At 46.1% G+C, this 27,739-nt stretch overlaps 1 protein-coding gene across 1 annotated transcript in view; it reads right to left on the bottom strand.

The window, feature by feature from the left end:
- The window catches only part of LOC126260765 (LIM homeobox transcription factor 1-beta), a 197,512-nt gene that overhangs the window by 44,069 nt on the left and 125,704 nt on the right, over positions 1–27,739 (bottom strand). The window contains exons 5-6 of the mRNA XM_049958104.1: positions 15,958–16,178; positions 3,220–3,362 (exon numbers count right to left, since the gene is read on the bottom strand). Of these exons, the coding sequence (XP_049814061.1) occupies positions 3,220–3,362; positions 15,958–16,178 (364 nt within the window). The remainder of the gene's footprint in view (positions 1–3,219; positions 3,363–15,957; positions 16,179–27,739) is intronic.

Here is a 27,739-nt window from a genome sequence, read left to right on the forward strand (position 1 = left end):
AAGATGCATAGGTCATGGTGCGACCGTGTGGCCGCCGTGATCGCCGGATTTAACTCCTATGGACTATTTCTCGTGAGGTCGTATGCAAAGTTCAATTTATAGCCTTCTTTAGAGACAGAGGAGGATCTGCCGGCACGAGTTCTGTGCAGTTATGAAGCATCCACTGTTCAGCGATCAGCGCACCGCCACGAAACGGCATGAAGAACGCGGTGACTGGCCCTAGCGCCAATGGAAAGAGCGGACAGCGCCACACCTCCAGGAAGACAGAGTTCAGCGCCCGCTATCAACGCTGATTTAACCAGCCGTCCTTCGTTGGCCGGCCCCCCCTTCCGTCCTGTTTTCACCCCACTACACCTCTCCCTACCTCCCTTGCCCCCCCCCCCCCGAGTCCTTTTGTATTCCCCTCCTCTGCCTACCCCACTCCCTGTCGCGTCTGCCCAGCGCCCCCCCACCCCTCTTATGGGTCCTCCTCCTCCATCAGCTCCTTTCCCGGCTCCCCCCTTTTTTATTTTCCCATCATCTGTCCAGTTTCCCCCCACCTGCTCTCGGCTGTGGTCTGTCACATTTGACAACTTTTTAGTGCAGTGTTTCAGTGACTGTTCAGTGTTGTTCGTCTTTCTCGTGTTGCGAACAGAAACCATGCTGTTGCTGGGTGTGAATTTTATGTCTTTTGCGACAGAAACCAGACTGTCGCCGTGTTTTTTTAATTGTTTTACCTGTCTGCTTTGTATGTATTTTCTTAGCGTCATCATCCCTCTGTTCTTTGTTTTAAGTTCCACGATTTCTTTTCGCCATGTTACTCTTTAAGTCTCCGATGTTATCGCCTGTTTTTATTATTTATTCTCTTCATCTTTCTAACAAAGTCTGTAGGCTGAAGAGCGGCATACTAAGCTGCTGCCAGCCAGCCCCCTTCGGGGGGAATTGAAATTCAATAAAGGAAAAAAAAAAAAAGTTGGCCGGCCCCAGTTTGGTCAGTGGCTTCGAGAGCATCAGTACTGAGTAATATAAGTGTTGCCCAGAAAGTAATGCACCACATTTATTTCTTCAACCATTTTTTACTGAACATAATGAGAATCACACATACGGAAGAATTTTATGTAGACATCCTATTTTTCCACGTAATCTCCATCCTGTCCTACGGCCTTCCTCCAGCGTGAAACAAGGACGAGTGTGCCCTGTGAGTACCAATGCGTGTCCTCGAAGCAGAGCCAGTGCTTCACTGTGTGAATCACCTTCTCATCGTACTCAAAATGTCATCCACGAATGGCATCCTTTAATGGCCCAGACATCATCTCGCTGCAATATGTCAGGTGTGACAGCCGTGGATGGGCTCCCCGACCGCTGCAAATCGTGGAGCTCCGCCGAACCGCCTTCTGATGACCTCGTCCTCCGTGGTCAGCTACTAACTATACTTCTGTCGACAGCAGATGCATCATACACTTTGCATAAGCGTTCGTGAATATTCCCCACAGTTTCTGTGGTATCGATAGCTACGATGGCACGACGTAGGTGCAAGTTCGTAGGTTGTCACTACGACACCGACGACAGCGCCCTCTAGCCGGCGCTGTGCAGCTCTACGAGCGCCGCTCCAGATTCAGCCCATTTGATTCCGAGTAAGCGACCAAGCAACATTGTTTCCATTTCGTAGTGGGCGAGCCAGCACAGGTTTTGCCTGTGTGACTTCTGTGAGCTTGAGACATCCGGTTAGGCACCTACGTGCTCCTCAGTGCAAAATCTATTCATCTTCTTGCTAAAGTAAAGGTGACTTAAATTCACACTGCAGTACCGAGAGTTCTACCTCACCTGCTCCTCCCAGCTTCCTACATCCGGCCTACCCTTCAGTTTACAGGAGCACACCCACGCGCCTGGTAGGCGGGATACAAAAGTTTGTTTCCCTGCTGTTAGAAATTCAAGGACGGTCTTTGTTTCTAACGTACATCACTTACAGACGCCATTTTGAAACTGTCCTCCATCTACGCTATCTGTCGGAAGTGAAGGAAACTTTGGCGCGCTCACTCAGGAGACTTGAAATAATACATACGTAACGTTTCATATTCGTAGAATTGTTTTCGACTGAGAAAAAAAATGTGGTGCATTACTTTCTGGGCAACCCTCGTAGAAAGATAATAGTTAGCCAGCGTTCTGCGAATAGTAATAGAGAGCAAAGTAATTGCACGTTGGAGGCACAGCAAGCACATCAAGCCACTTCATAACGAGAAGTAAGTTACGTTTCTTTTCTTTTTAGATATAGAGAGTTCTATTAATGTGAAGTTTAATGTACAGATCATTTTGGACTCCTGCCACCGGCCAGCGCAATTTCTCTCCTTCCTAGTTTGTGTGGGTGCTGACTCCCACAGTAGCCGACACAAGTTCTGGCCGCTGCACTAGAAACTCAAGGGACGGCAGGTCGGATTGAGAGTTTGTGCCAAAACATGCATCGTAGGTACAGTGTCTGTAACGAAGCCGGCAGTCGCCACACCGAGGCACCGGGCGGAGTGGCCGAGCGGTTCTAGGCGCTACAGTCTGGAACCGCGCGACCACTACGGTCGCAGGTTCGAATCCTGCCTCGGGAATCGATGTGTGTGATGTCCTTAGGTGAGTTAGGTTTAAGTAGTTCTAAGACCTCAGAAGTTAAGTCCCATAGTGCTCAGAGCCATTTGAACCATTTTTGAACCACATCGAGGCATTGTTGTACTGCATCAGTGCGGTTCTGTATCTACATTATGCTGGATTTTTCTTGTTTTGGAATAATGTAAACACGTAATGTTTAAGTGTTAATATAAGCAAATATGCTTAGTGATAAATGAATGTTTCGTAATGTTTCCTTCCGAATTGTTACCTAACAATTGTATTGTGTCACGCCTGATTCAGTCCCTCAAGCAGAAGTGGATCAGTCAAACATCTGTGTTTAAAACCGCCGTAGACGGAAACGGTACGTTACCGAACATGGGTTCGTATTCAAAATATTGTGCACGTACTCCCCTCTACAAATGCTATATATAAGTTTGTAAGTGGAATTTCCGAACACCCTGTGTACCATACATAGGTGATTTTTTTTTACTTTTTTTGGTCGCGACAATGTCGAAGCTTTGTATCTTGAAACGTCCGACGCCAACTGATTCAGATCGGACTAGAGGCGAGCTGCGCCAGCAAGCAGAGGGCGGCGCGCGCTGTCGGGCGGAGCGCGGGCTGGCTGCTGCTGCTGGTGCTGCTACTGACCTTCCTGCAGGGCTTGGGGCTGATCTCGAAGCTGGCCTTGAACTGGCGGCGCTGCGCCGACGTCAGGATGGTGCGCGGCCTCTTGGGGCCGCGCCGGCCGTCCCGCGGCCGCGAGTTCTCGTCCAGCACGTCGTCCTCCACTGCTGGAACACCACGCCCACACGTCGAGAACACCGATCACTGAGCTATGCACGCTACCCACTATAGTGTTCTACCAGCTTTGGAAAGTGAAATGTTAGGATGTTTCTAAAATGTACCGATTAGCTCTCGTTTTTAGGTAGTTGTATGTATTAATGTATCTTACAAGAAAAGTAAAAAACAAAATAGGTCAACTACCTTAATAGCCTATCTTTTTGTAAAGAAAATAAGTCTTTTGTTAGTTGCCAGTACAGTACACAATAAAACATGTTCATATTACTACATCGATTGCACCTTATACACTAGTGGCCATTAAAATTGCTACACCAAGAAGAAACGCAGATGATAAACTGGTATTCATTGGACAAATATGTGATACTAGAACTGACATGTGATTACATTTTCACGCAATTTGGGTGCATAGATCCTGAGAAATCAGTACCCAGAACAACCACCTCTGGCCGTAATAACGGCCTCTATACGCCTGGGCCATGAGTCAAACAGAGCTTGGATGGCGTGTACAGGTACAGCTGCCCATGCAGCTTCAACACGATACCACAGTTCATCGAGACTAGTGACTGGCGTATTGTGACGAGCCAGTTGCTCGGCCGCCATTGACCAGACGTTTTCAATTGGTGAGAGATCTGGAGGATGTGCTGGCCAGGGCAGCAGTCGAACATTTTCTGTATCCAGAAAGGCCCGTACAGGACCTGCAACATGCGGTCGTGCATTATCCTGCTCAAATGTGCGGTTTCGCAGGAATCGAATGAAGGGTAGAGCCACGGGTTCAAATGGCTCTGAGCACTATGGGACTTAACATCTATGGTCATCAGTCCCCTAGAACTTAGAACTACTTAAACCTAACTAACCTAAGGACAGCACACAACACCCAGCCATCACGAGGCAGAGAAAATCCCTGACCCCGCCGGGAATCGAACCCGGGAACCCGGGGGTAGAGCCACGGGTCGTAACACATCTGAAATGTAACGTCCACTGGTCAAAGTACCGTCAATGCGAACAAGAGGTGACCGAGATGTGTAACCAATGGCACCCCATACCATCACACCGGGTGATACGCCAGTATGGCGATGACGAATACTCGCTTCCAATGTGCGTCCACCGCGATGTCGCCAAACACGGATGCGTGCATCGTGATGCTGTAAACAGAACCTGGAGTCATCCGAAAAAATAAGGTTTTGCCATTCGTGCACGCAGGTTCGTCGTTGAGTACACCATCACAGGCGATCCTGTCTGTGATCCAGCGTCAACGGTAACCGCAGCTATGGTCTCCGAGCTGATAGTCCATGCTGCTGTAAACGTCGTCGAACTGTTCGTGTTCGTGCAGATGGTTTTTGTCTTGCAAACGTCCCCATCTGTTGACTCACGGATCGAGACGTGGCTGCACGATCCGCTACATCCATGCAGATAAGAGGCGTGTCATCTCGACTGCTAGTGATACGAGGCCGTTGGGATCTAGCACGGCGTTCCGTATTACCATCCTGAACCCACCGATTCCATATTCTGCTAACAGTCATTGGATCTCGACCAACGCGAGCAGCAATGTCACGAAACGTAAACCGCATTCGCGATAGGCTACAATCCGACCTTTATCAAAGTCGGAAACGTGATGGTACGCATTTCTCCTCCTTACACGAGGCAGCACAACAACGTCTCACCAGGCAACGCCGGTCAAATGCTGTTTGTGTATGAGAAATCGGTTGGAAACTTTCCTCATGTCAGCACGTTGTAGGTGTCGCCACCTGCGCCAACCTTGTGTGAATGCTCTGAAAAGCTAATCATTTGCATATCACAGCATCTTCTTCCTGTCGGTTAAATTTCGCGTCTGTAGCACGTCATCTTAGTGGTGTAGCTATTTTAATGGCCAGTAGTGTATTATTATATTTTTTAAATCCTGTATAACCTTATTAGGTCCATCTATAACATAGGAGAGCTACCGACAGACTTCCAGAAATGTATCATTGTTCCTGTACCAAGGAAGGCAGCAGCTACAAAATGTGAACAGTACCGAACTCTAAGCCTAATATCACATGCATCAAATATTCTCATAAAAACAGTTCTGAAGAGAATTGAAGAGAACGTGGAGGATATGCTGAGTAAAGATCAGTTTGGCTTCAGAAGGGGATTGGGAACAAGAGAGGCGATTCTGGCACTGAGACTCGTTATCGAAAAGCAATTACAGAAAAATAAACCAACTTATATTGCCATTGTAGACATGGAAAAGGCTTATGATAACGTTATCTGGCAAGAGATGTTCAGAGTGCTGAGGAAAAGTGGAATAAAGAACAAAGACATCCGTGTGATACTCAGTTTTTATAAGAAGGAGGTGGAAGTGATTAGAAACTGTCACCAGGAACAAGGAGCAAATATTAGAAAAGGGGTAAGACAAGGATGTGCTCTCTCTCCTCTTATATTCAATGCTTACATCCAGGAAGCTATAGACCAAGTTCGAGAAACTACTGAGGTGGGGATCAAAATTAATGGGCAAAAGATAGACATGCTACGTTATGCAGATGATATTGCTATAGTCACGGAGACAAAAGAAGATCTAGATGAAGTCCTCAGAGCAATGGAAAAAATTCTATGCAATCAGTATGGAATGAGAATAAACAAGAAAAAGAGTAAAGTGATGGTATGCAGTACAGGAGCAGAATATGAACCTCTGAGAATGAGAATTGGAAGAGAGGAGCTGGAAGTGATAGAGGAATTTACTTGCCTGGGGAGCAAAATCACAAGGGATGGTAGAAGCCGGGAAGAAATTGCGAGCGGAATACAAAAGGCCAAAATTGCATTTAATCGGAGAAGGAACTTACTCACTAGCAACAACTACAGTCTGAAAATAAGGAAACATATCATGAAAGGTTTCGTTGGAATGTGGCCCTATACGGATGTGAAACTCGGGCAATTGGAAGAGAGAAGAGGCCCTGGAGATATGGTGCTATAGGAGGATGATGAAGATCAGTTGGAGAGACAAAGTAACAAATGAAGACGTGCTTAGAAGAGTACAGGAAACCAGATCTCTGTGGTGGCACATCCAGATAAGAAGAGAGAAACTTGTAGGGCACATCCTACGACACAACAACATAATTGGAACAATAGCAGAAGCAGTTATTGAGGGAAAGAGTCGGCGGGGGCGACCAAGGATATCATACATGCTACAGGTCATGAATGACGTTGGATGCAACACATACGTGGAAATGAAGAGGAAGCCAGACAGAAGAGAGGAATGGGGCTCTGCTGCAAGCAAACCTCAGGGTTGAACGTTAAAAGAAAGAAGTATAACCTTGCAGCTTGGTTTGATTTAACTCAATTGTGTTACATCTTGAAATCATAAATTCTTCTCGAAAAAAAAAAAAAACGCTTGTTCCATTTAAGAAGATCAGTGATTGACTTGCTATTAACTTGTGTTTATTTTTCACTCAGTCACTTTGCATGGCGCAATCGTTTCTGGTTTCGACCCAGAATGCCCATCAGAATGCCCACTATACTGGTCGAAGGCGACATTTATAGAACAAAAGTTCATATGTTGCCAAACTGACAACAAAACTGGCAACACATCAACGCAGTATCCTCGGCAGCGTAAGGCTCCATGCGGTAGAACCGAGTCGGAGGTGTTGCCCGATCACAGGCGTTACGCGCCGAGGCTACACGCGGTGTTCGGCCGATCCATTTTGCCGTGCCTCTTACGTGGCGAAATTAGAACCCAGCTCAAGATCGTTCAGCTGCCGTGTATTTAGAGGGCTCCTTGGTCTGACGACGGTAGAGCCGAATGGAGAGCCAAATGGAGCTCATTTGCAGTGTCTGCAGCTCCACTCCTGGGCTTACGTCCTGCTGCGTGGTACGACGAGCACCATCACCAGTCTTCAATGGCGGCTACTTGCCCACTTATTTATCACTCAGTGAATGGACTTAGAACTTTGTGGTTGTGCAACTTCATCTTATTTGGACTTCGATGAAATTGAAAGCAGAGCGCTAATTGTAAGAGTGTAACGTCAATTTTACTGTCAGACGCAGAGGAGAGAGCGGATAGGAGGAAAGAGTAAATTGAAGGCTTCTAACAAAGGGTTAGACTTATCTGACGACGTGACTGGGGAAGAAATGGAAGTCTATATGGAAGACATAATGGATCCAGTATTAGGGTCAGAGGTTAACAGAGATTTGGAAGAGTTTTACGATGAAATAAGGCAGAAGGGATACGTACATTTCCTCGGAATTTCTAAGATCACTGGGTCAAGTGGCAAACCAAGCGACTTTTTCAGTTGGTGTGTAGAATCTATGAATCTGGAGACATTCCGCAAGACTTTCGGAATAACATCCCGATCAAAGCAAAGGCAGATAAGTGTGAGCACTGTAGCATAATCAGTTTATTGGCTCATACATCCAAGTTGTTGGCAAGAATAATTTACAGAAGAAAGGAAAATAAAAAAGAGAATTTCTTATCAGACGACGAACAGTTTGATTTCGGAAAGGTAATGGCATCAGAGAGGCAGTTCTAACGTAGCGACTGGTAATCGAGGCAATAGTTAAGAAAAATCAGTACACGTTCAGTAGATCTGTCGACCTGGAAAAAGCTTTCGGCAATGGTTCAAGATACTTCAAACTCGAACAGGATTAAGCTGTAGGGAAGGACGAATAATATTCAATACGTGTAAGAACCAAGACGGGACAATAAGATGGGAAGACCAAGAACAAAGTGTTCAGATTAAAAAGAGTGTAAGAGACGAGCACATTCTTCCGCCCCCTAGAGTTCAACCTAAACAAACATCGAACGAGCAATTTCAGAAAAAAAGAACGGTTGAAGAGTGCGATTAACATTCAGTGTGAAAGGATATCAATGGTGAAATTCTCTGATGACGTTCCTATTATCAGTGAAAGTGAAGGAGACTTACAGTAGATGTTGAATGGAGTGAAGAGTCAAATGAATACAGATTATGGATTAAGTACAAACCGGAGAAATAAGTAAGTAATGAGGAGTTGCAGAAATGAGATCAGCAATAAAATTAACATCGAAACTGGGGACCACGAAGCAGACGATTTTAAGGAATTCTGCTACCTAGCCAGCAAAACAATCAATGTCGGACGAAGCTAGGAGAACATAAAAAGCAGAGTAGCACAGACAAAGAGGGCATTTTTGGCCAAGAGAAGTCTACTGGTAGCAAACAGAGGCCTTAATTTGGGGGAAAAGTTTCTGAGAACGTATGTTTAGAGCACAACATTGTATGGTAGTTAATCATGAACGGTGGGAAGCCGCAAAAGGAGAAAATAAAAGCTTTTGAGATGTGGTGCTATAGACGAGTGTTGAAAATTATGTGGACTAATAAGATAAGGAATAAGGAGGTCCTCGCATAATCGGCAAAGCAAGAAATATGGAAAACACTGACAAGAACAAGAGATAGGATGATAGGAAATGTGTTAAGACATCAGGGAATAACTTTCATGGCGCTAGAGGGAGCTTTAGAGGGTAAAAAGTGTACAGGAAGACAGAGACTGGAATACACCCAACCAATAATTGAGGATGTAAGGTGCAAATACTACATTGAGATGAAGAGGGGAATTCGTGGTGGACTGCATCGAACCAGCCAGAAGAAAGAAAAGGTGATTACTACTGAAATATTGTGTGTAACATCGGTGCTCTTCAGAAGAGAGTTAAGTACGTATATGTTTTATTCAGTAACAAATTGAAAGCCGTCCATTAGATGGTCGCCTTTCAAATAATTCATTTTATTCTAGTTCTGAGTCGTTAAGCTGTTGCAAAGAAGTTCTGTACCCGGCTTTTAGACTGCTAAGCATAATATAGTCTTTGGCCAGTAAAGTGAATGTATGGCTGTAGGGAATACTTTGTAGGTATAGGGAGCTAGCCAATGAGCAATTCACGTGGTAGAGTCGGCTCGAAGCGCGCCAGGTTGCGTGCGACACAATGCACTTCTACTGCTGTTTCCGCCCACCTATGGAAGATTTTCTGTATCCTGACTGTTGATGCTTGTCAGAGTTGTATTATTGTCGACATGTAAGACGGAAGGAAGATAGATCAGTATTTAACGTCCCGTCTACAACGAGGTCATTGGAGACGAAGCACAAGCTCGGAAAGATTCAAGAATTGGGAAGGAAAACGACCGTGCCCTATCCAAGGAAGTGTGCCAGTGAAATCACGGCAGACCTAAATCAAAGTAGCCAGAAGGGAATTTGAGCCATCGTCCTCCCAGATGTGAGTCCAGTGTGCTGAGCAAAGCTCAACGCCTCTCGGTGGGACGATGGGCACTGGCCAGAGGTCACTTTTCGGTGGCGAGTCTCATGTTACAATCCACAAGCATTATGGTAAGATCGCGGAAACTTCGTGTAAGTTTTTGATGTTTTCAGGGCTTTCACTTGTGTTCAGAGTTAACTTCCGTTGTTCAAACAGACATATCGTGTTCCATGCGCGCAGCTACAATATCAGTAGTTCAGTTGTCCATCTGCCAGGTTAGCACAAGGATTTAGTCACAATGTCATTGATTTAACATTACACAAAGTATTCTACTGCGTGTGGCGTCCTTCTCTGATCTGATATTCACATATCGTGGAGTTATGCACCCCGTTGCCCATCATGGTAAAAGTGAAAATTGTCTCTCATGGGTCATTGATTTGCTTGTTAATAGGAATTTCACTAAAGCATCTTTGATTTGTTTTCCTATCCCACTAAATTCGCCCGCATCTCGTGGTCGTGCGGTAGCGTTCTCGCTTCCCACGCCCGGGTTCCCGGGTTCGATTCCCGGCGGGGTCAGGGATTTTCTCTGCCTCGTGATGGCTGGGTGTTGTGTGCTGTCCTTAGGTTAGTTAGGTTTAAGTAGTTCTAAGTTCTAGGGGACTTATGACCACAGCAGTTGAGTCCCATAGTGCTCAGAGCCATTTGAACCATTTGAACCACTAATTTATAAAGACATTTTTTTTCCTTTTTTAAACTACACACACATGCTTTTATATTCGTACTTCAGACTTCATTTGAGCACTAACTTTATTATGAATTCTGCCTTGAGTGGGAATATTAGTCAACACGAAGACGACTGCCAGCAGCAGATATATTTTGAATTCTTTGCATGCTTTTACAGCTTGTAAGGTAAGTTAGATAAGCAAGCCTTTGAAACTTCGTGCTGCTACGGATGATTTTCGACGTTTTTAATGTTCTTTGTGGACAGACGTTAGGCTTTCAGATTTAGATAGCGCTTCCTCATAGCACATGATTTTGTCTATAAGGGAGGTCACATTGTAAGGTGGTCATGCCATTTTCATTTTTGTATGTTACCGATGTGCACATCAGAGAGAGAGCAAGTTACGTCAGTGTCAAACAACCTTTGGTCTTGTTGTGGCACGTCTTTGCCTCTCTGCCATCCGATATATTCTTCGTTGAAGTGTGGTGGGTGATGTACGTATTCAGCAGTGCTGTGTGGACTTGTGATGGTATCTGTTAGATGAAGAAAGATTTAGTGTAAAGGACAGCAAGGATTAATATGATGAATACATTGGAAAGCGAAAAGGATATAAACTTTGAATAACGTCTTTATATTTGAAGATAAGACGTTTGAAATAAGATGGTAGCACTGCGCAGCTAGGAATTATTGTTGTTAGATAGTTAATTTGATCAGAGCTGAGAGAAAAACCACCCTGAGTCATACATTAAAACATTAATTGATTAAAGTGTTTGATTTTTATAGAAATTTTCTGTTGATATTGTACCCTTTTTAAATCATTGTTTACTTTGCTAAGCATAATATTGTTCAGACGAATGTTACGTGTGAAGACCACCAGAAATTTTACTCTGTCTTTTTGAATACGTACTTCCTTCTAAAAAATTTGTCTTGGAATATCATTTTATAGGAATAGTTACTCTACCTAACCCACTGTTTATCATTAGCCATTATCACATCTCACAATTTCAATACAGTTTCAACAAGAAAGAGGAAAGCCTTAAGGTAAACGGATCCTGGCTTCCCGTACTGCAGCGAACGACCGTCGCAGGTAGCAAGAGGAGAACCGCACCGGAAATGACCGCGGAGAAGCCCTCGGACGTTGGCGCGCCAGGTACATATAGTCTGCGGCCGCGAGCTCGCCTCCAGTTCACCACCGGCAATGGAGGGTGAAGCTTTGACAATGCCAGCCACTCTTGCTGGCGAAACGTCAGAAAAATCATTAGATGAACGTCGGCCGAAGAACCCGAGACAGAAGCCAATAGGCAGTTTGTCAACAAGTGGCCACGAAAGCCTTAACAATTTTGAATTTCAATATAGTTTGGAAATTTTATTTAGAAATAGAAATCTAGCTTAGCCGGTGCCTCCTTGCTGTTTGCCGCTGTACTTGCGAGAATCTGCAACAAAGTTGTCAAGTCGCAACGTAAGTGGAAATTTTGATTAGGGCCAGATAATTATATTACTTACTTTGCGAGTTTAATATAAAGACAATTTGCATTCAGATCCGTTACAGTTCAGTTCAAATTATGATCTGTTTGGTCAAATGTTAGCGTACGAGCTTAAGTAGGATAACAGATTGTGGGGACATAACTTTGGTAATACGTAGACTTTTATAGAGTGGGAAGTAAAGTTGGAGACTAAATTTCATATAGAAAGAAATATAGTGGAGAGCCCTGAACATCTATACTTCTCTATCACGCCTGGACAAGACCGTATGTAACGGTGATCTTGGAGTCATTCACATATTCATTCATGTCCCTATTTCTTTCCCGTTGCGCAACGAAAGCATCTGCTACTCTCAAGTATAAGGGGTGTTTAAAAGAAAAGATGGGTAACAGCACTGTGGGTATAACTGAAGTCTTTATAGAAAAGTAACCACCAGATGCCTGAGCACAACTATCCGAGCGTTTCACGAGCTGAAGAACTGACTGTTCCCAGAATGACTGTGGCTGTGGCAGGAGCCAGTTCTCCACTGTGCCCTTCAGTTCGTCATCCGTGTTAAAGCGCTTCCCTCTGAGGTGCTTTTTTAGACACTTGTAAGTCGCAGGGCGACATGTCAGGGTTGTAAGGCGGATGCTCAAATGGCTCCCACTTGAACATGACCGTTACACTTTGTGTCACTTCGGAGACGTGAGGATGCGCCTTATCGTGGAGCAGAATGACCCCAGGTCGTTTCCTCTTAAAGGCTACGGAGTGTCTCACAGAACACTCACTTTTGATGGTCTCCCCGTGCTCGAGGAATCCCATTAGTGTCGAACCTCGGTCGTGGGGGAGGGGGGAACGGGGAGCTTCACTTTGCCCGCCGAGGGTACAGCTTTGTTTTTGTTTTTGGAGAGGTGACGGCACTACATTCGCGTCCCTAGATGAGTAACTACGTTGTGCCAAAGCGGCATAACGGAAATGTCAACCGGTTTGGTTGTTAATTCGTTTCGTACCTTTACCAAGCAGCTCGTTAGAATGAAATTACAATGAAATGAGCACCCTTAGCTGCTTAAAGGGCGTTGACGTACGCAACGCGCCGCGAGCAGTCGCGCTATCCTCTGTGTCGTCGGTGGCTCAGATGGAGCCGGCAGGGTAGCTCAGCGTGTTCGGTCAGAGAGTTGTCTGGTCTCTGTAATAAAAAAAACTGAGTGAATGGATCAATAACGAACTTCAACGGGCGTCAGGGGGCGCCCGCCACGAACAATTGCAACGAACTATAACGAACAAAATGAGATTTAAAAAAAATGGATAGAGCGTCTGCCATGTAAGCGGGAGATACCGGGTTCGAGTCCCGCTCCGGGCACACATTTTCATCTGTCCCCGTTGACGCCTGTAAGCAGCTAAGGGTGTTCATTTGATTGTAATTTCGTTTCAAATGGCTCTGAGCACTATGGGACACAACTTCTGAGGTCATCAGTCCCCTAGAACTTAGAACTACCTAAACCCAACTAACCTAAGGACATCACACACATCCATGCCCGAGGCAGGATTCGAACCTGCGACCGTAGCGGTCTCGCGGATCCAGACTGTAGCGCCTAGAACAGCACGGCCACTCCGGCCGGCTATTTCGTTTCGTACCTTTTGATTTGAACACTACTTATATTTCAGTTAAAGCGTCGCCGTATTGCGTTAGTACAACGGTTGCCCAGAAAATAATGCACCGCATTTTTTTTTTTTCTCATCCGAAAACAATGCTCCGGCTGCAAAATGTTACGCATGTACACTCCTGGAAATGGAAAAAAGAACACATTGACACCGGTGTGTCAGACCCACCATACTTGCTCCGGACACTGCGAGAGGGCTGTACAAGCAATGATCACACGCACGGCACAGCGGACACACCAGGAACCGCGGTGTTGGCCGTCGAATGGCGCTAGCTGCGCAGCATTTGTGCACCGCCGCCGTCAGTGTCAGCCAGTTTGCCGTGGCATACGGAGCTCCATCGCAGTCTTTAACACTGGTAGCATGCCGCGACAGCGTGGACGTGAACCGTATGTGCAGTTGACGGACTTTGAGCGAGGGCGTATAGTGGGCATGCGGGAGGCCGGGTGGACGTACCGCCGAATTGCTCAACACGTGGGGCGTGAGGTCTCCACAGTACATCGATGTTGTCTCCAGTGGTCGGCGGAAGGTGCACGTGCCCGTCGACCTGGGACCGGACCGCAGCGACGCACGGATGCACGCCAAGACCGTAGGATCCTACGCAGTGCCGTAGGGGACCGCACCGCCACTTCCCAGCAAATTAGGGACACTGTTGCTCCTGGGGTATCGGCGAGGACCATTCGCAACCGTCTCCATGAAGCTGGGCTACGGTCCCGCACACCGTTAGGCCGTCTTCCGCTCACGCCCCAACATCGTGCAGCCCGCCTCCAGTGGTGTCGCGACAGGCGTGAATGGAGGGACGAATGGAGACGTGTCGTCTTCAGCGATGAGAGTCGCTTCTGCCTTGGTGCCAATGATGGTCGTATGCGTGTTTGGCGCCGTGCAGGTGAGCGCCACAATCAGGACTGCATACGACCGAGGCACACAGGGCCAACACCCGGCATCATGGTGTGGGGAGCGATCTCCTACACTGGCCGTACACCACTGGTGATCGTCGAGGGGACACTGAATAGTGCACGGTACATCCAAACCGTCATCGAACCCATCGTTCTACCATTCCTAGACCGGCAAGGGAACTTGCTGTTCCAACAGGACAATGCACGTCCGCATGTATCCCGTGCCACCCAACGTGCTCTAGAAGGTGTAAGTCAACTACCCTGGCCAGCAAGATCTCCGGATCTGTCCCCCATTGAGCATGTTTGGGACTGGATGAAGCGTCGTCTCACGCGGTCTGCACGTCCAGCACGAACGCTGGTCCAACTGAGGCGCCAGGTGGAAATGGCATGGCAAGCCGTTCCACAGGACTACATCCAGCATCTCTACGATCGTCTCCATGGGAGAATAGCAGCCTGCATTGCTGCGAAAGGTGGATATACACTGTACTAGTGCCGACATTGTGCATGCTCTGTTGCCTGTGTCTATGTGCCTGTGGTTCTGTCAGTGTGATCATGTGATGTATCTGACCCCAGGAATGTGTCAATAAAGTTTCCCCTTCCTGGGACAATGAATTCACGGTGTTCTTATTTCAACTTCCAGGAGTGTATTTTCTGAAGTCTCTTGAGTGAGCGCGCCAAGTTTTCGTCACTTCCAACATATAGCGTAGCTGTAAGACAGTTTCAAAATGGTGTCTGTAGGTGATTTACGTCATAAGCAAGGAGACGTCATTGAAATTGTCACTGCAGAGCAAGAAACTGTTGGGAATATTCACAAACGCTTGTTCAAAGTCTAAGGAGCATCTGCTGTCGAAAGAGGTACAGTTAGTCGCTGGCCACGGAGGATAGGGTCATCAGAAGGCTGTTCGGCGGAGCTCCGAGATTCGCAGCGGTCGGGGAGACCATCCACGGCTGTCACACCTGACGTGTTGCAGCGAACTGATGTTTGGGCCGTTAAAGGATGCCATTCGTGGAAGACATTTTGAGGAGGATGAGGAGGCGATTTACACAATGAAGCACTGGCTCCGCCACCAGGACAAAGATTGGTACAGATAGGGCGCTGGAGGAGGCCATAGAACGGGATGGAGATTACGTGGAAAATTAGGGTGTGTAGATAAAACAGCATTCTTTGGTGTGGGTAATTCTCATTATGTTCAATAAAGAATTGTAGCAGAAAAAAATGTGGTGCATTACTTTCTACGGAAACCTCGTAATAATTATTGTTAGGTCAAAATTTTTTTAGAAAGAGGGCCACATTTTCAGGACATCTTACTGAGGTCAGATTATTTCATGTACTGAGTTCATTCCAAAGAAAAATTAGTAGAGGTTTTCAAAGTGTTGTGAACTTTTACTCAGAATTGATGTAGGAACTTGTGCATGCTCAGTACAGCACATCAAATGCCGCCCCTGAGCAATAGCACCTGAAGAAGACCACTGTGAGCCGAACCTGGTAATGACATTCTCATTTTGTAAGGAATTTAGGGCAAAACTAATTTTGTTGTAGAGATGAATGGACTGACAGTTATGTACAGAGATGATGTTATTCAGAAATGGTACTTATCGTTCCGCCTCGAACTCGGACTGCGGTGAGAGGACTTTGGCTAGGCAGTTGGTGCGCGACTCACCCGAGGGGCTGGCCTGGTGCATGAGGAAGAGCTCCTTCTCGAAGTCGTGCCGGCAGTAGAGCTGGCCGGCGCGGACCACGAACTGCTCGCCCTTCTGCAGCGGCTGGCAGCAGGCGGCGCACGCGAAGCACGCCACGTGGAAGACGTGCGCCTGCGCACGCATCACCAGCTCGTGTGGCAGCACCCGCTCGCCGCACCGCGAGCACTTGGCGCCGAACTTCCTGCCGGCAGCCGCACCCAGCCGTTCACTGGCCAGTCCCACCCTGCCCACCTACCAGCAGCTCTACGTGGGCACCTCACTTCCTAGATAGCTAGAGCACAGCCAGAAACTCACCGAGAAAGCGGATGCGTTCTAAACTGCTCAAGGCGAGTGGTGCACCACCTGCGTGTCTTCGAACGAGTATAAGCTTAGATTCAATGATGACCTAATGAGAGGTAGGTAGATGGTTCTAGAAAACACTGAGCAGCAACGTGGACGCGTACAGCAAGCACAGAAAACTCTGGATGATACGTGAATCCAGCTGGGGATATCTAATGGCTATCACGTTCACTGTACACCTACTATTTGATCAGAAGCGTCCGGACACCCCTATGCAATGCAGAATTGATCACTACGTGTCACGAGAGGCAGACCGTCAGTATAAAAACTGGTAATGAGTATTGTGTTCTCAGTAAAGAAGCGGCAACAGCTGAATGGGTCGCTAAGGAGATATCACAGACTTCGAAGGTCGACTAGTCGTTTGACGGCATCTGAGTAAAAAATCGATCAGGGACATTCGAACCCCTCTGCTGCTACCCAGATCGACTTTTGGTGGAGCGACTGTGAAGTGCAAACGGGAAGCAACGACCGCAGGTAAGCCCAACAAACCGGGCACACCTCATCTGCCGAAGGACGGGGACCCTCGAACATTGCGGAGGGTGGTTGTAAAAAAAAAAAAATAAAAAATGCATGACATCAGCGGAAGGAATCGCTTGTGAGTTCCAAAGCACCACCAGCAATCCAGCTAACACAATGACTGTGCGTAGGGACGTAAAAAAAAAGAATGGCATACCATGGTCGAGCAATTCCTCATAAGCTACAGGCTGACCATTATTGAACTACATGAAAGAAAATCGTCATAACTCCTCAGCGGTTCGCTGCGGGGGATGATGAGAATTACACTACTGGTCATTAAAATTTCTACACCATGAAGATGACGTGCTATAGACGCGAAATTTAGCCGACATGAAGAAGACGCTGTGATATGCAAATGATTAGCTTTTCAGAGCATTCACACAAGGTTGGCGCCGGTGGCGACACCTACAACGTGCTGACACGAGTAAAGTTTCCAGCCGATTTCTCATACACAAACAGCAGTTGACCGGCGTTGCCCGGTGAAACGTTCTTGTGATGCCTCGTGTAAGGAGGAGAAATGCGTACCATCACGTTTCCGACTTTGATAAAGGTCGGATTGTAGCCTATCGCGATTGCAGTTTATCGTATCGCGACATTGCTACTCGCGTTGGTCGAGATCCAATGACTGTTAGCAGAATATGGAATCGGTGGGCGCAGGAGGGTAATACGGAACGCTGTGCTGGGTCCCAACGGCCTCGTATCACTAGCAGTCGAGATGGCAGGCATCTTATCCGCATGGCTGTAACGGATCGTGCAGCCACGTCTCGATCCCTGAGTCAACATTTGGCGACGTTTGCAAGATAACAACCATCTGCACGAACAGTTGGGCGACGTTTGCAGCAGCATGGACTATCAGCTCGGAGACCGTGGCTGCTGTTACCCTTGACGCTGCATCACAACAGGAGCGCCTGCGATGGTGTACTCAACGACGAACCTGGGTGCACGAATGGCGAAACGTCATTTTTTCGGATGGATCCAAGTTCTGTTTACAGCATCATGATGGTCGCATCCGTGTTGGGTGACATCGCGGTGAACGCACATTGGTAGCGTGTATTCGTCATCGCCATACTGGCGTATCACCCGGCGTGATGGTATGCCGGCCGAAGTGGCCGTGCGGTTAAAGGCGCTGCAGTCTGGAACCGCAGGACCGCTACGGTCGCAGGTTCGAATCCTGCCTCGGGCATGGATGTTTGTGATGTCCTTAGGTTAGTTAGGTTTAACTAGTTCTAAGTTCTAGGGGACTAATGACCTCAGCAGTTGAGTCCCATAGTGCTCAGAGCCATTTGAACCGTGATGGTATGGGGTGCCATTGGTTACACGTCTCGGTCACCTCTTGTTCGGACTGACGGTACTTTCAACAGTGGACGTTACATTTCAGATGTGTTACGACCCGTGGCTCAACCCTTCATTCGATCCCTGCGAAACCCTACATTTCAGCAGGATAATCACATGTCAGTTCTAGTATAATAAATTTGTCCAATGAATACCCGTTTATCATCTGCATTTCTTCTTGGTGTAGCAATTTTAATGGCCGGTAGTGTATTTGATGAAAAGTATCCGGACACTCATATGTAATGCCGAATTGATCAGTACGTGTCATGAGAGGCAGATTCGTCAGTATAAAAAAAGATAATGGGTATTGTGTTTTCAGTAAGGAAGCGGCATCACCAGAATGGGTCGCTAAGGAGATATCACAGACTTCGAAGGTCGACTAGTCGTTTGACGGCATCTGAGTAAAAAATCGATCAGGGACATTCGAACCCCTCTGCAGCTATCCGCGTCTAATGTTGGTAGAGCGACTGTGAAGTGCAAACGCGAAGGAACGGCCACAGGTCAGCCGAAACCGAACACACCTCACCTGCCGACGGACGGGGACCTTCGAACATTACGGAGGGTGGTTGCAAAAAAGAAAAAAAAATAGCATGACATCAGCGGAAGGAACCACCTGTGAGTTCCAAAGCACCACCAGCAATCCAGCTAACACAATGACTCCGCGTAGGGACGTAAAAAAAGAATGGGGTAGAATGGTCGAGCAATTCGTTATAACGTGTGAATGGTTTGCGTTAGGACGTTCAAATACACGGTTCACTGCAAGCATGATGGGGATTACTATGGTTAGGTTTGGTTTGGTTTAGCGATGAAGCCCACTTTCATTTGGATGGGTTCGTCAATAAGCGAAACTGGCGCATTTGGGGGACTGAGAATCCTCATTACGCGATCGAGAAGTCTCTTCAACCTCAACGGAGGACTTTGTGGTGTTCATTGTCTAGTCACGGAATAATCGGTGCGCTATCCCGTCGTGGCACGGTGACTACCGAAGGGTACGTGAAGGTTTTGGAAAATGATTTCATCCCCATTATCCAAAGTGATTCCGATTTCGACAAGATGTGGTTCAAGCAAGACGTAGCTCTACCACATCGAAGCAGGATGTCCTGGAGGACCACTCTGACGACCGCATTCTGGCTCTGGGGTACACAGAGGCCCCTGGCATGGGCCTCCATATTCTCCGGATCTGAACACACGCGACTCATTTTTGTGGTGCTATATTGAAGACAAGGTGTACAACAACAATCTCAAAACCATTGCAGAGCTGAAAACAGCCATTCAGGAGGTCATCGTCAGCATCGATGTTCTGCTACTTTTGTAGGTCATACAGAATTTCGCTATTCGCCAGCGCCATATCATCGCCAACAATGGCAGGCATATCTAACATGTCGTAACCTAAATTCTAATAGCTGTAATAACATCTGCATGTTGAACAAAGTGTGTGCACCCCGTAGTCTGTAACTAATTTACGGTTTTATTCAATAACTGTCACCCTGTATTTCTGTAGTCAAGACTAAGCGACGCATGAGGCGGTGTACAGAACGACGGCACTGGGCAGAGTGGACGATAGCAAACGAGTTCTTTGATGTCACGCTATGTCCTGTGGCAATGAGATGTCGGGAACATTACCCACCACTATGCGTGGCGCCAAACTGCCAACGGTGAGGTAAGGAAGAGGTGGTCTTACGGTACAGGGGTGTTTTCCGCCGTTAGGGCGTGGGCCCCTTATTGCACCTCATAAAACGCTAAATGCGGAAGGATATAAGCACGTTTTACAGCGATCTGTAATGCGTACACTAGAGAACAGGGACGATGAATGGATCAGTGTGAAAATGAACCTTGTCATAATGCAGCATTTGTGAGGCAATGATTTACGTGTAATAACATTACTGAGATGAATTGGCTTGTCCGCACTCCCGAGCAGAACCCAGCGGCACAATTTTGCGATGAGACACATCGTCGACTTCACTCCAGCGGCCAGCGTCCACCATCTCTACCCTCTCTCGTTTCGGCTCTTGAGGAAGAATGGACTGCCATTTCTCCACCGACACTGAGTCATCTAATTCAAAGTAACCCTATCAGCGGTGATCATGGTGCTGTTTGGTTTGTGGGGCGCTCAACCACGCGGTCACCTGCACCCGTACAAAGCCCCAGTGTTGACACAGTCCAATTATTTTTTCCACAGTCCAATCTCGTCACTGCCACTGCCAAGATATTGATGAAATGATGACAACACAGACACCCAGCCCCGGGCAGAGATAATCCCCAACCCGGCCGGGAATCGAACCCGAGACCCCGTGATCCAGAAGCAGCAACGCTAGCCACTGGGCCATGAGCTGCTCCAGCAGCTCCAGCAGCGGTCAAGCCGTCATAAAAGACAGAGGGTGTCAGCATTCTTTTGATCATACAGTGTACATTTAATGGCGGCGACTGGGCAGAGATCCGCAGTTGAACTCGACGCAGAATCCGTAACTAATAATTATACGTAAATCAAGTAGAACAAAGGATCCTGCTGTATCTTTTCCTGACTGGTTTGATGCAGTCTGAATCTATTTTTTCCCCAGTGCCAACATCTTCATCTCAGAGTAGCACTTATAACCAACGGTTTCATTTATTTTTCCCCCTCAATTTTTCCTCTCTGTGGCCTCCTATAGCGCCTTAAGGTCTCAACGCGTGACACATAATTCTATCCCATCTTCTAGTAAATGGTTTCCTTTCCATACATTCTCTGCGGAATATCTTCTTTATTAATTGTATCACTTCACACAATTTTCAGCATTCTGTTGTAAGATCACATCTCAGACACCTCGATTCTATTCGTCTCTGGTTTTCTCTTAAGCCGTGATTCACTTCAGTACAACACTGTTTCCTAAATGTACATTCTCAGAAATGTGTTCCTCAGAATGGGTCCTATGTTTCATAGGTGTTGCAAAGCAGCTTAAATCACTTAATAAATGCAAGGTTGTATACTAGTCAGGTTCCTCTCAGAGTTTGCTGATACAATAGCTAAATATTTAGAAATTACATACAGGGTTATTACAAATGATTGAAGCGATTTCACAGCTCTACAATAACTTTATTATTTGAGATATTTTCACAATGCTTTGCACACACATACAAACACTCAAAAAGTTTTTTTAGGCATTCACAAATGTTCGATATGTGCCCCTTTAGTGATTCGGCAGACATCAAGCCGATAATCAAGTTCCTCCCACACTCGGCGCAGCATGTCCCCATCAATGAGTTCGAAAGCATCGTTGATGCGAGCTCGCAGTTCTGGCACGTTTCTTGGTAGAAGAGGTTTAAACACTGAATCTTTCACATAATCCCACAGAAAGAAATCGCATGGGGTTAAGTCGGGAGAGCGTGGAGGCCATGACATGAATTGCTGATCATGATCTCCACCACGACCGATCCATCGGTTTTCCAATCTCCTGTTTAAGAAATGCCGAACATCATGATGGAAGTGTGCGGTGGAGCACCATCCTGTTGAAAGATGAAGTCGGCGCCGTCGGTCTCCAGTTGTGGCATGAGCCAATTTTCCAGCATGTCCAGATATACGTGTCCTGTAACGTTTTTTTCGCAGAAGAAAAAAGGGGCCGTAAACTTTAAACCGTGAGATTGCACAAAACACGTTAACTTTTGGTGAATTGCGAATTTGCTGCACGAATGCGTGAGCATTCTCTACCGCCCAGATTCGCACATTGTGTCTGTTCACTTCACCAATAAGAAAAAATGTTGCTTCATCACTGAAAACAAGTCTCGCACTGAACGCATCCTCTTCCATGGGCTGTTGCAACCGCGCCGAAAATTCAAAGCGTTTGACTTTGTCATCGGGTGTCAGGGCTTGTAGCAATTGTAAAAGGTAAGGCTTCTGCTTTAGCCTTTTCCGTAAGATTTTCCAAACCGTCGACTGTGGTACGTTTAGCTCCCTGCTTGCTTTATTCGTCGACTTCCGCGGGCTACGAGTGAAACTTGCCCGCACGCGTTCAACCGTTTCTTCGCTCACTGCAGGCCGACCCCTTGATTTCCCCTTACAGAGGCATCCAGAAGCTTTAAACTGCGCATACTACCGCCGAATGGAGTTAGCAGTTCGTGGATCTTTGTTGAACTTCGTCCTGAAGTGTCGTTGCACTGTTATGACTGACTGATGTGAGTGCATTTCAAGCACGACATACGCTTTCTCGGCTCCTGTCGCCATTATGTCTCACTGCGCTCTCGAGCGCTCTGACGGCAGAAACCTAAAGTGCGGCTTCAGCCGAACAAAACTTTATGAGTTTTTCTACGTATCTGTAGTGTGTTGTGACCATATGTCAATGAATTTATGAAATCGCTTCAATCATTTGTAATAGCCCTGTACAACCGCTCACTCACAGAAAGATCCGTACCCAAAGACTGGAAAATTGCTCAAGTCACACCAATACCCAAAAAAGAAGTAGGAGTAATCCGTTGAATTATATGCTCATATCACTAACGTCGATCTGCAGTAGGGTTTTGGAACATATACTGTATTCGAGCATTATGAAGTACTTCGAAGAAAACCATTTATTGACACGTAGTCAGCACGGGTTCAGTAAATATCGTTCTTGCGAAACACAACTGGCTCTTTATACTCATGAAGTAATGTGTGCTATCGGCAGGGCACGTCAAATTGATTCCATATTTTTAGATTTCCAGAAGACTTTTGTCACCGTTCCTCACAAGCGTCTTCTAACCAAACTGCGTGCCTATGGAATATCGCCTCAGTTGTGCGACTGGATTCGTGATTTCCTGTCAGAAAGGTCACAGTTCGTAGTAATAGACGGAAAGTCATCGATTAAAACAGAAATAATATCCGGCATTCCCCAAGGAAGTGTTATAGGCCCTCTATTGTTCTTGATCTACATTAACGACAAAGGAGGCAATCTAAGTAGCCGTCTTAGATTGTTTGGAGATGATGATGTCATTTACCTCCTTGTAAAGTCATCAGATGACCAAAACGAATTGCAAAATGATTTAGATAAGATATCTGTATGGTGCGAAAAGTGGCAATTGACCCTGAATAAAGAAAAGTGTGAAGTTATTCACATGAGTACCAAAAGGAATCCGCTAAATTTCCGTTACGCGATAAGTCACTCTAATCTGAAGGCTGTAAATTCAACTAAATACTTAGCGATTGCAATTACAAATACCCTAAATTCGAATGACGACACAGATAATGTTGTGGGTAAAGCCAACCAAAGACTGCGTGCGGTTCATTGGCAGAACACTTAGAAGGTGCAACAGGTCTACTAAAGAGACTGCTTACACAACGCTTGTCCGACCTATTCTGGAGTATTGCTGTGCGGTGTGGGATCCGCATCAGATGGGACTGACGGATGACCCCTGCAAAAGTACAAAGAAGGGCAGCTCGTTCTGTATTATCGCGAACTAGGGGAGACAGTGCCACATACATGATACATGAATTGGAGTGGCAATCATTAAAACAAAGGCGGTTTTCGTTGCGACGGGATCTTCTCATGAAATTTCAATCACCAGTTTTCTCCTCCGATTGCAAAGACATTCTGTTGGCACCCACCTACACAGGGGGAAATAATTATCACGATGAAATAAGAAAAATCAGGGCTCGCACAGAAAAATATGAGTGCCCGTTGTTCCCGCGCGCCGTTCGAGAGTGGAACGGTAGAGAGACAGCTTGAAGGTGGCTCATTGAACCCTCTGCCAGGCACTTTATTGTGAATAACAGAGTAATCACGTAGATGTAGACGTAGACTAGGCTTGTTTTAGTCCTCTTTGCTTGTGCCTGTCTCTGCTTCTTATATCCTCCTTGCTTCGGTCGTCATGTACGGTTTTCCTTCCAAGGTAGCAGAGTTCCTTCGCTTCGTCTCCAGCTGAATGCCCAGTTTTGATGTTAAGTATATCGCTAATTTGATTTTTGCTGCTCATGATTATTTTTATCTTTCTTCAGTTTGCTCTCTGTCCGCAATTTGTGCACATTGGGCTGTTCATTCCACTGAACAGCTCTTACCCAGTAACGCTGAAGACAGCATCAGTATCAAGCAGCGAACCCGAGAAAAAGTCACAAGTGGGTAAGGCGGGATATCGTACGCTGTTATAAAAAACACCAGTTTGGAGGCGAACTGATCCGTGTGTTGTCGGACGAGACAGCTAAGTTCCTGTGTTGGTAGGAACCATAATTGTCCGCTGTACTGATTGGATGCCAAGTGTAGTGTTTTCTATAGTCGAGTTCAATGAAAACTAAATTCTGACCCCCCTTTTAACCCCAAAAATCCATCTTTTGGATTTCATCGACGTTCAGTGATAAATCACCTAATTAAAACGGCTGCAGGAGTTTGTTCTCAGGATCCACTTGTGCTAAGGGTGCAGAGTTCCATGTAGTAAGTAATACGTTGTAACATGTATTACGTAAACACACATCACAATCATATTTCGCAATAACAACAGTCATCTTACACTTTTTTTTGCAGTGGTGCCAACTTTGGAAGTAAATCATAAAAATAATGTATTGGAGGTCTAACGATGTAGTTCAACATCAGCTGACTCAGAACTGCCATAACTGAGTAAGCTATTTCTTCCACAAGCCATTCTACCATCTTACTAAAGTAAAATAAATGTAAATTTATGAAATTTCGAACAGCTGTGAAATGAAGTGCAAAATGTCTCATCTTACAGAAACTTTCGTGCTATTCCAAAACTGGTATCAGATTTTTCGAGTCTGGAATATTACCGAAGTTATGGAGAATTTAATATTAGGATTAATATTTTATTAATGTAAATTCACCTGATGCTTTTGGGCTACAGTTATACGTGCAGAATACGATCTTTTTTCCTCTGCCGCCATTTGAGGGATCGTTTTATTTTGAAAACAGTCGGAAATACAATTTCAGAATGATTGTTTAGTATCTATAGAATCAGCAAACAATTACGATGCTGTGCTATTGCTATAAACATGCCTTATGTATAAAAAAGAAGGACTTACGTAAAATGAAAAGCCACCTAGCGATGTGTGGTGGAGGGTACTTCTAGTACTACTAAATGATCCACTCCTTCCCTGTTCGACTCGCGAATGGCGCGTGGGAGGAACGATTGTCTCTGTTAACTCTAATTTCCCCAATTTTGTCACCGTGGTCGTTTCGTGAGACGTGTATGTTGTCCGACTTCATTAATCGATAATCCATTATGAAATTACATCACACATATCAGAAGTGTGAGCAATTGTAGCGTGCCATAACGAGGCATTGCGAAGTCTAAAAGGAAAAAAAAAGAGTGAGAAAGAAGAAAGAATGGTACAAGAAAGTATCATAAAGATATGCAACATGAAGTATAGAACACCAGAGAGAACACCAAAAACAAAACGAGGCAAACTTACAATTTTGGGTAAAGATGTTGAAGAAGAGCTGGTTTAGTATTGTCTTGCTATGGAAACATCTTCCCTTGGGCTTACTCTTAATGATTTGTGAAGAATGGTCGTACATCTGCCAGAGAGAAATAACACTGAACACCCATTGTAAGATGACATTGCAAAGAAAAAGTGGGTTAGTTTTTTTCTTGAACGCACAAAACCAAACTGTCTGAAATCTTATAGCAGAGTTTTTTGGTGCAGCAAAGGAAACGCAAAGAAATTCCATTACCTTCTGTAAGATATTATACACGGTCCAGTCACATTAATGTGACCACGTGTCAAAAACGTGAATAAGCACCTTTTGCAGCGCGGACGTGCAGGAAGGGAGTGAGTGAGGTCGTGGAAAGTATCAACAGAGACGTGGAGCCATGCCGATCCAGTGCCGTGGACAGCTGCCCTAGGTCTCGCGGTTGAGGATCCATGGCGGGAACAGCTGGATCAAGATCGTCAAACAATTTCTCGATTTGGCTTAACTGCGGGGGTTTTATGGCCAGGGGGGATCAATAAAATCGCCCTGGTTTTCTTTGAATCATGCACGTACACTGAGAGCTGTGTGAGATGTTGTATTATCCTAATGCTAGATGCCGTCATGCCGAGGAAAAGAAACTGAACGTGGCAGTGGACATAGTCCCGAGGTTGGATGCGCACTCGTGTTGATCCGCTGTGCCTTTCAGAATGACAAAATCAACCAGGGAATGCCACGAAAAGATTCCCCAGACCATAAAGCTCCCTCCTTCAGCCTGCACTCTTCCGACGTTTGTTGCAGGGGTGTACACGCCAAAGGGGATCTATGGGATGGGACATAAAACTTGATTCATTTGAAAAGGCGTCCTCCACTCAGTGGACGTCCAGTTGGGCTACAGGTGTGCAAACCTGGCCTTCGTCGCTGATGAACAGCAGTCAGCAGTGTTCGTGCCGCGAGGTCGATGTGCTGCAGCATCCACTGAGTGCTCGCCGAGGACACGCTATTGGTGGCCCCTTTGCCCATCTGGGCAGTCAGCTGCTCAACACTGCACGTCTGTTCGCCCGCACAGATTTCTGCAGCCGATGTTTGCTGCTGGCGTCACGGCCCATGGTGCCTCAGCGCCGATTTTGGACAACACCAGTTTGCCGTGCACGATATACTTTATCCACGCTGGCACACGAACAGTTTACAAAGGTAGCCGTTTTGGAAATGATTCCACCCTGTCGCGAAGGCAGTGATCATGTCCTTTTGGACATCAGATACATCTCTCCGTCTCCGCGTTAAGACAATGATGCACTGATTTCCGTCCTCCCCCCCCCCCCCCGCCCCCACCATCCGACACAGTTTATGTTCCCGCCACTGCCATGTGCCACCTGCCGTCTATGAGTGGTTATTGAACATTGAAGTCGAGCAAAGGCGGTGGTCAAATTAAAGTGATTCGACCGTTTATTATATCTGATTTCAAAGTAGATTATGTTTTCTGTGATTTAATATCTTTTCCTAATTTGGTTTAGCGTTATTTTGATTCGACGTTTTTGGAAAGTGACTACCAACAGCCGTCAAATTACGCAAAAATGCGTGTCTGACCATCAGCCGCTTTTAAACCCACTAAAGAGACACTTGGCCGTCCTCTGCTGGAATACCGCTGGGCGGTATGGGATCATTACCAGGTAGGATTGACGGAGGACATCGAAAAAGTGCAAAGAAGGGCAGCCCGTTTCGTGCTATCGCGCCATAGGGGTTAGAGTGTCACTGATACGATATGCGAGTTGGAGGGGCGGTCACTGAAACAAAGGCGGTTTTCTTTGCTGCGAGATCTATTTACGAAATTTCAAACTTTCTCTTCCGAATGCGAAAATATTTTGTTGACACCCACCTACGTAGGTAGAAATGATCATCATAATAAAATAAGAGAAATCAGAACTCGAACGGAAAGATTTAGGTGTTCCTTTTTTCCGTGTGCCATTCGAGAGTGGACTGGTAGAGAAGTAGTATCAAAATGGTTCGATGGACCCTCTGCCAGAGTAACCATGTAGATGTAGATGTATCGGCCAGTTCCAGTGATGGACCATCTTCACCGACAAGGATTAAAATGGTTTAACCAGCAACATTACATTTTTCATTACTTAAATAATGTGTAGAACATGTCATTAATTTTGGGTCCCGGGTTCGATTCCCCGCCGGGTTGGAGATT

The sequence above is a fragment of the Schistocerca nitens genome, chromosome 5 (assembly GCF_023898315.1).
Source record: "Schistocerca nitens isolate TAMUIC-IGC-003100 chromosome 5, iqSchNite1.1, whole genome shotgun sequence".
Taxonomy (NCBI): Eukaryota; Metazoa; Arthropoda; class Insecta; order Orthoptera; family Acrididae; genus Schistocerca; species Schistocerca nitens.